The following is a 12,176-nucleotide window of genomic DNA, read 5'->3' as shown; positions in this document are numbered from 1 at the left end:
TACCCCCAAAGGGATCCCTCACCTCCAGCCCCACAAGGACAAGTGGTCCCTCCCTGGGAGAAGCTTAGCTAGAATGCTGAAAGCATCTCTGGTCTTCTCGAGTGCTTTATGGCTTTCTCAGGTAGAGGGGAGTATGTGTGTGTTTACCTGTTTGAGAGCAGTTATGAAGATTTTCCCATATTTTCTCTATATTTTCTGTTTTGCATTGAGAGAATATTTATGAATTTATATGTTCTCTGAATGATTAAATTCAATTGTTTGATTTAGGAAATTGTTTTCCTTTTTGTCATCTGTTCTTCTGGGTCCCAATAATTTGCTTTGCTCTCTGATTCTTCTATCCTGCTGTGAATGATTTCCATTTTAGTCTTCTTTATTTCCAGTGTTCCTATAGCCTTGCTTCCTTTCCATACAACCTCAGAATTTAATGCTTTAATGTCATCCTAGTAATAAATCTGGCTTATCACTCCTCTTCTGCAGACCCTGCCATCTCAGGAGTTTTCCGTCATCTTCCTGTCTGCTCCCTAGCCATGCACATGGCTAGCAGTACTGTTGGTACATGGCGAATTTGCCTAATCATCTCTGTGTCTCACTTGATTTTGTTCTTTTTGTTGTTTCAGTAAGCTAGCAGCTTTACAGTCACCATGACTGTTTTGTTTCCCAATTCTCCTATAATAATAAGTAGGATTAATTTGTGAAAAAGGATTACATATGACTTAATGTGATTCAGTTAAATAATATTAGAAAGTCTTTTTCTGAATGCCCCTTACCCGTACACAAGCTACTCCTGACTTCACAGTCCTGCTCCAGTAGTCTGTGGGTCAGGTATACAGCATGCACCTTCCCATGAAAACATGAGTGTCTTGGCTTGCTCACCTACAAGGTACCTGAAGCATAGTACTAATGAGATATCTATAATGTGGCCGCCATTTATAACAGAGTTCTGATAAATACTGTCCAAAAGTAAGACTATTTGATATAATGCTATTATATCAATACTATCTGAAAATAATAATAATAAATAAAATGGTACTATTTTCAGATAGTATTATTTGGAATGCCAAGAACCTTCCCACAGTTTTCCTTCCCGTAGCCTAGGCAGCTAGTCTTTTGGACTTCACCTCCAGCCCAGACCTGGGGGGAGGGGACTGTAGAGAGGGTGGCAGGCTGTGTGGATCTTGGTGTGGACACAGGGTGAGCGGGAAGTGGACTGTGACGTGGACATGGGGCTGTGGTCTCAGGCGCCGGTGGATAGACAGTGAGGTTACTGGCGAGAGGAGAGGGAGACGTGCTGTGAAAGGGAGTCTTGGGAATGGTGAAGAGGTGTGGGAGGGGCTGAAATGGGATTTAATGAAGAAAGACAATGGAAGCTGTTTGTTTCCCCTTTTCTCCTGGGAGGGAGGAGGGACCAGTGCTGATGGGGCTCCCTAGTGAAGTCTCCTTCGTTTCTCCTTCTTTCACCCCCTTTATTTTACCTTGCCATCTTTTTCCTCTTCTATTTTCCTTTTCTTCCAGCTGCCAATCAGCAGCCCTAGGGTGCCACGTTTAGTAAGTAGGGTTATAGTGGCAGCTTCAGAAGAGGGCTTTTGTTGGTATTTTTTCTCAATTCTTCCCCCTTCTCTCCTTTCTCCACTCCCACTGACAGGTAATAATAGAGAGATTGGAGAGACCACACAAGGTTTGAGGAGTTTACGAGAGCAAGAAAAAAAGGTGGATATAGAGGCTGGGACAACTCTTAAAATTTGGGGGTCCCTAAGAAAGAGTAATACATGCAGTCTTTAGGAGAGGTTTTGTCCTAAAACAGATGCCTTGACGTCTGGTTACTTAGTGCTGTTGTTGCCCTCGGTTAGTCTGTTTCTAGCGGTTTCATCTAGCTAACAAGATTGAAAGAAGAGACCATGTAGAATTAGTATATTGATTCTGTGTGCAGATATTTTGGGTGTGTTTGGTCTTTCTGATGGTTACATTTCTAAAGATAGTCTGTACTAAACAAGATGCATGTGGAAATTTCATTGTGGAGGGGGCAGCATCAAGACTGTGGAGCTCCCAGTCAGGCCCTGCCGCTCCCTCCCTTGGTCCATCCTCTGCTTCTCATCTGTGAAATGTGGCTTCACATACCCCACAGAACTATCAGGAAGTTTCAGTGACCAGTACATAATAGATACTCAGTAAATTTTAGTTTACTTCCTTTGTGGAAGGTAATCCTTTGCTTAGATTATTAAACTGTTAGACTGTAGTGGTTCTGATTTTTTGTCTAATGGGATTCTTGAGATACGTTCACTTTGGGATTAATGTAGCCTTAGTACATTACCCATTAAAACGAATCAGCAGAAAACATGTCAGGAAAGAGGTGTCTGATTTTAAGAATATAATTAACATCTTTAAAAATAGTTTTAATCTAACCATATAACTTTAAGTAGGTACTATTTTATTAAACATGCAACATTAACCAAAACTTAAATAAATGAAGTACTGAGGGTTGCACCACTAGAGCCACCTGTCTTATTCTTCTGTTACCCCTTACTTGATTATGCTATTGTAACAGTTTTACAAAGGCATTTGCTTTGTCTCTAGGTGTAAAACAAAGGTGTATCCAGATAATCTTCCTACAACAAGTGTGGTGATTGTTTTCCATAATGAGGCTTGGAGCACACTTCTGCGAACTGTCCATAGTGTCATTAATCGCTCACCAAGACACATGCTAGAAGAAATTGTTCTAGTAGATGATGCCAGTGAAAGAGGTAAATTTTACATTTTAATGCCAATAATATGCTACACCTTTTGTCATTATGGTTAAAAAACTAGTTGCTATCATTTTAACCTAATAATTTTATACAAACTTCTAATTTATCCTAAAAGTTATTTATAATGTTTGGACTCATTTCACATATGCAAAAAATTTACACCCTTGTGAAACTTAAAATATTACTTTAATTAGCATTTAGTTTGTGTCACATCTTAATCTTGTTTTAAAAAGAAATCTATAAAAATTTATGCAGAACAGTGAAAAAAAAACACGTAATTTTGTCAGGATTTTCTCTGTGGGAAGCTGCAGCCCTGAGTCAGTGGAGAAAGATTGGCTCTGACTGAGAGCCATGAATAGAGAGATTTAGTTCCATGTACAGTGGGAAGCATCCCTGACAGCAAAACAGAGCCTGAGCTGGCTGAGCCTTAGCTCTCCAGATTCTTCTTAGGTTTTCCGTTTCCTCTATTCCTAAGTTCAGGAATAATCTATAGCTAGGTACATAAAGGGTGACGAAGGAACTTATGAAAAAGTGGTATATAATATGTTTCTGATCTCATGATGAATCTCTACAGTGGCTCTTGCCCAGACATTCTTCCAAGAATCTCAGAATTTTTCACAGGCCTTTTTTTCACAGCACAAATGTTCATCATTGGTGTCATGTGTTTCCCCCAATATTCCTATACTCACATGAGAAAAATTTGGAGGGAACTACGGAAAACGGCTCTTCCTTCCTTGCTTAGGCAGCCTTAAACTTCATGACCCATCTTTTCAACCTTTTTTGTTATTATCTTCAACTTTCTCACCTATCTCTCATTGCATCTGCTAAAATAGTTTAGTCAAGTATTATACCTTCTCCTCCCTGTGCCCACACTAAATATATATGTTTAACCGTGATGAATTTAATCATTTCCTATCTTAATTATTGGGAATAATTTACTCATTGATAACAATTTAAATCTTCTTACTTTGCCAGCTTGTAGAGGTACAAATGAAGAATAAGATACAGCCCTGCTGTTTCAAGGGCCTTGTAGCTTACTTCCTTAGTCTAATCAAGGAGATAGTTTATAATTACATAAAACATTTAATAATAATATATAATGTAATTAATGTCAAAATGAATGAGAGCTGTTATAAATTAAGAATACCACACTTAAATAATTACTGTTGACAGAAGCATAAACCCCACGTGGATAATTGTTAGCTAGGAGTTAATCCCTCTTTAAGAAAATTAGCTGAAGTTAATTTTAGCAGTGATTCATACAGACATCTATCCTGCAAGTGACTTTTACTTATATGTTGATATTTTTTAAATGTTCCTCAAGAAGAGATATTTTTCCTCAGATGAAATGATTTATTTTTCCAGTCGCCCCTTTGTTTTCTCCATTATTTTGTTGAGTGCCTGAGAAGGCTGTGAAATAGTAAGTTTTTGTAGGATGTGGCCTAACCACATGTGGCAAGACTTAACATGTCTGCAGCCTGAAGTGACAAAGATAGTCACGTATCCCGGTTCTCTTTTACCTCCCTCATGTAGGCCCTTCTGAATCACCCCAGCCTTTGTAAACCTGTAATTGGAAACGTGTGGGCAGGTGTCTGCCTCGCTGCCCCGTCGGGCTTAGTCACTAAGCAGGACCCTGAGCGTCACCCCACAGCCCTGATCAGGGACCTGGCTCTTCTGTATCTTCCTGCCTGGAAAGTCTCAGGCATCTGGGTCACCACTTCTGATATTTGGGAACCCCTGGGCATTGTGTTTTTGTGGTTATAACTGCAGTCTTGCTATCCAGATTGAGAATTATCTAATCTAACTTTCTTGTTTAGGTGGTAACTTTGGGCCCAGGAACCAGAGCCAGCTCTCTAAGTCCGCTCTTTCCTATTCATGAGGCACAGCCATGGCACCGTCATTTCTCACCTGGCCGATGAAATAGACTAATTAGTCTCCCCACAAACACTCTCACCCGATCCTGTCTGTTCATGCTGCGTGCAGAGGGAGCTTTTAAATGTGCAGACCTGACCGTGTCACTTTTCTGATTAAAACCTTTCCTCTAAACAAGGACCTACTGTATAGCACAGGGAACTATAGTCAGTATCCTGTAATAACCTATAATGGAAAAGAATCTGAAAAAAATAATGTATGTATATATAACTGAATCACGTTGCTGTACACCTGAAACATTGTAAATCAACTATACTTCAATTAAAAGAAAAAGAAGCCTTCCTTCTAAGGCCTGCAGGACCTGGCCTCTGCCTGCATCTCCAGACATATCTCAGATCATTCCCTGCCCACCCCAGCCCCTAGTTCCTCTTGTATGTTTCCTCAGAATCAAGTTACACTTAGGCTTTCCTGACCTCCTGCAACCGGGTCATGTCCCTCTGAGCACCTCTCAGAACACTCTGTACTCCCACAGCTCTCCCCAGAGATTAACCTGTTTACTTGTCTATTTAATGACTGTCTCCCCCAACCCTGCCCCGCAGACAGGCACTATGACTCCATCAGGACTATTTGCTCACCATTATCTCCTCGGTGTCCACAGTGCCTATCGCACAGTAGACAGTCCAGAATATATTCAGTGAATGAAGGAAAGAATAATCTACCAGTCAGTTGATCCTTATTTCTACTCCGTGTCTGCACAGACTTCCTAACTAGGTTGTGTAGTGTGCATAGTCTGCTCATGGCCTCAGGGTATTGGATTTCACGGTGAACCTGCTGAGTTGTCAGTAGCTCCATTTATTAAGTATGAAGTAGATGCTATAATTATCCCTATTTTATTGATTGAGCAAAATGAGACTTCACATAAACCTAGGGTTTAACCTCTTAACTGCTATGTAGTCATGTCTGTCATAACTTTACTGTTAAGGGGTCTGTAATGAAGATGGAGTCTGGATGAATCCCTAGTTCATGTTCAAAGTTATGCAGTTGTCATCTCAGAAGGTTACGTTAAGATTTAGAGTTGATATAGTGTTCTGAATCTGAGATGACTATTGTTTTTTTCATTTTGCACAAAAGGAAACAGAGGTTCTTATTTAAGTAGGGATTAGGAGTCAGATTTATTACACTCTAAATTCTTTGCTCTTTCTACTGCTCTTTAGAGCTCTGGCTAAGATTTCTCAGATGTTGCTAGGAGCAGTGAAATTTTCCCTGACATTCACTCTCTGACAGCCTCCCAACTCCCTGATGCAGAGATGCCTAGGGATCCATTTATAGACTAATAGCTGTAAAGATTCTCTCTTATTTTTAGATGACATAGTACCTTCTAATCATAATCACTTAACACCCCTCCATGGCTTCATTTTTATAAAATGAGGTTTGAATAAATAGTTCCTAATCCCCCACCTAGCCCTGAGTCCATAATTCTGTATCAGGTGTTAGGAAGATACCTATTTCTTAGCCATATTGCCTGAAAGCCACAAAGACATCAAACAAAGATGCCAAGAAAATTTGTTGAATAGCAACTTTTTTCAACTACCAGACCAGAGAATCATGCATTTTTCATTTTAGTTATAGACAGGACAGAATATTATAACTTTCAAAGATACAGAATTCAGGGATTAGATTGCTTTGATTCTTAATAAGCACTTTAAACTGTCTAATATTTTGGGGAAGACTTACTGGGCAACCCAGTGTGACACAGCCGAATTTGACTGGTCTAAGGTACTAGAATATATCTCACACCTTACCACATGAGATTCTGTCAGACTCTGGACATAAAGAAATTTACATTTGGATCAGGTTGGGTGAATCCGCAGTCCTGAATTGTTCTCTCGGTAGTTCCCTTCTAGGATTTCTTGCTGTGGGTGAAAAGAGGGGCTTTGAAGTCAGGCAGACCTGGTTTGAATCTTGGATCTACCTCTTAATAAGCTGTGTCATCTTGATCAGTTCATTTAATATTCTGAGCCTTAGAGTTTCATATCTAAAACATGTTTAATGACATCTCATAGGGTTGTTATGAGGATTAAATGAAATAAAATATGTAAAGAACCTGGCATTGTACTAAATAGGCATAAAGTGGTAAAATGTTGTTTTTCATTGGGGTTGGCACTACCCTCACCTTTTTTTACTCAGAATCAAGTTATATATGTTTCTGACCCTAAGCTTTGGTTCATAAAATCATGGTGATCAGATAGGAGTTCTCCACATATTTTTCAGATTTTCTTTTTAGCCCAGATATTTTAGGAAGTGTATTAGCAGACATGGAAATGATTGGTGTTCTGGTGTAGTGGGACACAGAGGCCTTTTTTTCTTTCACAGTTTTCATAGTCCTGATTATTCCATTATTGAATCAGTCAGGTCTTAACCAGTTCCAATGGGCCAGAACCATTCCACTACTATTTGTCTTTCCCTCTCCGCTATGTAGGGAGCCCTTTGGATTCCCACGTTTAGTATTTAAAGAGCCCCTTAATACTTACACCCTGACCTTCGTTACTGGGGTCCCAGGACAGAGCTAGTCATAGGAGTCCTAGTAGCTCCATGTCAAGTTTTTCCTTCACTAGAGAGACTGTCCTTGTACCTGTGGTATGGGGACAAATTGGAAAGACATTTGATCACCATCTGTCACTTCTCTGGCATAAGCACCATGAACTAACCTGATCTGAAAAGGTTCCTGTCTTTGGTTTGAGGAAGTGGAACCTTTTCTGCTTTTTAAAATCAATTGTGTACTTTGGAGGCAGGAACTCCTTGGCTTAGGAGCATAACCTCTATCTGACCTCTCTAGGATAGCTGCTGACTTCATCACCCATTCACTCTCCCTTTCTCTCTTCCTCTTCAATTGCCCTTCCCGCTGGAAACCTTTTTTGCTTAGACCGACCTGTCTGGTAAGGGTTCTGTTTGGTCTTATAGCTCCAGTCCAGCATTCTCATCTAGCTTGACCTCATTTCCCGCCTCCTGAAAAAGAACTACATAGTCAGAGACTGTGATAAACTATAAGACAATTTGTTTCTGCCTTTGAAGAAACCCCACAATTTTCCGAACTCTAACAGCTATTGCATATTGTGTTCTTTCTCTCTATTGAAGTCTGGATTTAATTCTCTTGCACTACCTTCTTTCTGTTCCTGATCCTTAAGCATGATTAGAGAAAAGGAGAATTGAGCCTGACGGAGAGCTGCTTAGAGAAGTGTGGTAACGTGCCTTTGACTGAGCCTGAGCTCAGAGGCTCTCCCCTAATTCCTCGTGTAACAAAGGAGAGGCAGTTCTGGTACATTCTCTCAGGAAATAAAAAGGCTTCCTAAGTGAAACGGGTTTGTGAGTCAGGGAGCGCACTGAAAGTGCTCAGTAGGTATGTGTTGAATGAATATTGCAAACTAAAATTGCCTTCCATCTGGATAATGCCAGCTCACAGTTTTTAAAATTTGTTTTGTTTTATTAATTTTCAGACTTTTTGAAAAGACCTCTAGAGAGTTATGTGAAAAAATTAAAAGTACCAATTCACGTAATTCGAATGGAGCAACGTTCTGGATTGATCAGAGCTAGGTTAAAAGGAGCTGCAGTGTCTAAAGGCCAAGTGATCACCTTTTTAGATGCTCACTGTGAATGTACAGTGGGGTGGCTGGAGCCTCTCTTAGCCAGGATCAAACATGACAGGTAATTTTCTGGAGTCTATAAATTGTTTTCAGTGCGTTTGTCCTAAACTATGGTAAGTTGCAAAATTCCATGTTTTTAAATAAATATAAAAATATTTTCCTTTAAAATACCCATGAAGAGTACTCTAAACCAAATATGAATAAGACCACGTTCTAAAGTCTGGAAGGAATGTTTGCAGACTGTCTTGTTAATGAGGATGGATTAGGAAACATGTTAGGACGTATACTATATGCTCTCTTCACTAAACGGGAGCAGAACAGATAGACACGGATCTCAGGGAAGGTAGGATAAAGCCCTTTACTTGTCCCTGCTCTCTAAGGCTGACACTGGGGCGCGAGCAGGTCATCTCCTCTCTGTCTGCATCCTTACTGGGACTGTATCTCTTAGCCTATAGCACAAGGTAGAAGCGGGTGGGGAGATAACACGTTGTCTCCTGAAATGCTTGATTGTTTATGGAAAAGGACTATAATCTTGGATAATACAGGTAGAATATTGGGAACAGTGCAAGCTCATGGTTGTAGTCTTTCATGATGCACAATTTTCAAAGAATTACCTACTGCTGGGCTTGGCCTTAGCTCCTAGATATGAGGAGACAACCTAACTTCAGTCTGCAAGACCTATGTTAGTTGAATTTCTGCTTGTCATTGAAGTTTGGACCATAGGCTGTCTGTGTCAACATTAAGGTTTAGATTTCAGCAGGGTAAACTTTTACTAGTCACGTAGAGCATAGTGGGAGCCAAAGTCATTGCATCTATTCTGTTTGTAAGCAAATGCTGGACCTACATCTCTGCCCGCCCCCCCACGCCCAGTTTTTTTTGGCCGCGCCACCCGGCATGTGGGATCTTAGTTCCCTGACCCGGGATCGAACCTATGCCCCCTGCATTAGGAGCGTGGAATCTTAACCACTGGACCGCCAAGGAAGTCCCCATCTCTCCCCTTTCAAAGATGAATTGCCTGGGCAATGAGAAGATACAGTAGCTTTAGGAAGAAGAACACTGCCTGAAGAAGAAATAGGATATTTCTGTAAATTGTTTTCTATATGTAACAGATGACTGATTTAGGAAGTGTTTGCTTGCGTAAAGACAATGTGTAACCATTATGAAGCAGGAGCCTGGACCCATGGAGAGAAAGCAATGTGAGGTGATGACAGAAATATGAAAGGGAAATTGGCTGAAATAACAACCACAACAACTTCCAGTTGGGCTGTGTGATAGATTAGGTATCCTGAATAATGTTTCCAACTGAAAAAGCTAAGTGCTGGATAAATTGAAAACACATTTTTTTTTTAAAGATTTATTTTTTATTTATTTATTTCATTTATTTTTGGCTGCGTCGGGTCTTAGTTGCAGCACGCAGGATCTTCATTGAGGCACGCAGGATTTTTCATTGCAGCGCATGGGCTTCTCTCTAGTTGTGGCATGCGGGTTTTTCTCTCTGTAGTTGCGGCGCATGGGCTCCAGAGCACGTGTGCTCTGTAGTTTGCGGCACACAGTCTCTCTAGTAGAGGCGCGAGAGCTCAGTATGTGTGGCGTGTGGGCTTAGTTGCCCTGCAGCATGTGGGGTCTTAGTTCCCTGACCAGGGTTCAAACCTGTGTCCCCTGCATTGTAAGGTGGATTCTTTACCACTGGACCACCAGGGAAGTCCCCCCAAAACATTTTTAAGTGCCTCACCAAGTTGGCAGCAAAGTAAGAAATTCTGCAGATCTCAGAACAAAGTGCAAACAAGTAAAGTAGTCTAGGCACTAAAGCCAGCTTTCACTTGTAGAGTTTCTGCTGAACTTAGGGGACACTGAGCTTCTGCCTTGAAAGACAAACAGATGGGAGGATGGGAGCCAAGGCCTGGGCCCCGCCTACAGTGGGAAGACGAATAGCAAACACCTGTATAAAGCGAGGCTCCTGATGTCTGTACTTCTGTGTTAGAATGAGAAATGAATCCCACCACACCAAAGACAACTTGGCCGTTTCAACCTTGGTATGGGGTGGAGGAGGGGAAATGGATCTCCCCTAAGAATTTGTAAGCAGAACATAGAAAAGGGGTACCAATTCAGCTCTTTTTATGAGACTAGTATAACCTTGATATGAAACCAGAACAGATGTGGAAAATTACTCAAACCCACTCACAAATGCTAATACGAAAATCTCACAGCACCAGCAAACTGAATCCAACTGAGATTTATTAATATCATATCAACATATATATATTTATATATATAAGTAAAGCATATCATATAACATATCAATATATGTAACATATCAGCACTACTTGGTTAGTGTAATATTACAAAACCAATTCACATAATATACCCTGCTAACATATTTCTGAAACTGTGACTAAAACCCTGTCATTAGGACTTCCCTGGTGGCGCAGTGGTTGAGAGTCCGCCTGCCGATGCAGGGGACGCGGGTTCGTGCCCCGGTCCGGGAGGATCCCACATGCCGTGGAACGGCTGGGCCCATGAGCCGTGGCTGCTGAGCCTGCGTGTCCAGAGCCTGTGCTCTGCAATGGGAGAGACCACAACAGTGAGAGGCCCGCGTACTGCAAAAACAAAAACAAAAACAAACCCTGTCATTAAAACTCTAATCACTTTAGTAGATACAGAAAAAAGTGTTCATTTATGATTAAAATGAACATTGATTTATGATTAGAAATACTTAGTAAACTATTATAGAATGTAAATTTACTAATTTAAGATGCTAAACTAATTTAATTTAGCTACACACACACACACCCTTAACTAGCAAACATCATATCAATAGAGAAATGCAGAAAGTATTTTTTGGAAGATATTGCACAAGATAAGAATGCCCTGAATTATTACTGTTACTCAGTATTATTAGAAGCCTTAGATTTTGCAATAATATAAGAAATAAAGGGTATAAGAATTGGAAAGGAAAAAAGCAAGTGCTGTCAATTGCAAATGATTTTTTTTTTTACGAAGAAAAGTAAACTATAAGTAGTAGAAATAATAAGAATTTAGCAGTGTAGCCAAACATAAGATCACCATAGAAAAGTCAGTTGCCTTCTCCATACCAGCAGGAAGAGTTAGAAAATATAATGTAAAAAGAAGAAAAGAAATGATACCATTTATAATAGCAATGGAAATCATAGGCTATAATTAGGAATATGTTTAACAAATGATGCATGAAATAGAAAACTGTTGAAATTCATTGGAAAATAATCTGAGCGGAGAGAAGGATAATGTTCATGGATAGAAAAGTCAATACAAAAATGTCATTTCTCTCCACATTGATTTATATAAATTCAATGTGTTTCTAATTGAAAATCTCAACAGAATTTTCTTGGAGAAACTGGCTGATTCTAACATTTATCTGGAAATACACATTTTAAAAAATAGCTAAAATACCCCTGAAAAAGAGGAGTCAAGTACAACTGGACCTGCCCTACTAGACATCAAGACTTATTTTAAAGCTGTTTTAATTGTGGCAGTGACGTATTGATGCAGGAGTTCACAAATAGACTAGTGAAACAGAGCCACTCCATGTTTCTATGAAAACTTGATTTATGACAGAGCAGGCACTTATGATTACAGCAGCAGAAAAAAAAAAGACCGTTAGATAAATAGTGCTAGAACAATTGGTCATCCATAAGGAAAATAAACGAAGTTGGATCCTTACTGCATGTAATACCCAAAATCAGTTTCATAAGGATTAAAGATAAACATGAAAGGCAAAAATATAATTGTTTTTGAAGATAATATGGGAGAATATGATTTGGGAGTAAGGAAAGATTTCTCAAATAAGACACCAGTCAGATGGGGAGGATATCACATACTCTAAAATGTGGCTCCCAAGGGCTCTGAGCAGAGGGCACTGTTTCTTAGAAGGGGTTGTGGGCATATG

At 40.0% G+C, this 12,176-nt stretch overlaps 1 protein-coding gene across 4 annotated transcripts in view; it reads left to right on the top strand.

The window, feature by feature from the left end:
• GALNT1 (polypeptide N-acetylgalactosaminyltransferase 1) overlaps positions 1–12,176 on the top strand; it is a 208,833-nt gene that overhangs the window by 170,119 nt on the left and 26,538 nt on the right. For all 4 annotated transcript variants that reach the window (XM_049697984.1, XM_049697983.1, XM_049697985.1 and 1 more), the window contains 2 exons: positions 2,572–2,738; positions 8,108–8,315. In XM_049697984.1, the coding sequence (XP_049553941.1) occupies positions 2,572–2,738; positions 8,108–8,315 (375 nt within the window). The remainder of the gene's footprint in view (positions 1–2,571; positions 2,739–8,107; positions 8,316–12,176) is intronic.

This window comes from Orcinus orca, chromosome 15 (genome assembly GCF_937001465.1).
Source record: "Orcinus orca chromosome 15, mOrcOrc1.1, whole genome shotgun sequence".
In the NCBI taxonomy this organism is placed as follows: domain Eukaryota; kingdom Metazoa; phylum Chordata; class Mammalia; order Artiodactyla; family Delphinidae; genus Orcinus; species Orcinus orca.
This window is presented reverse-complemented; position numbering and strand designations above follow the sequence as displayed.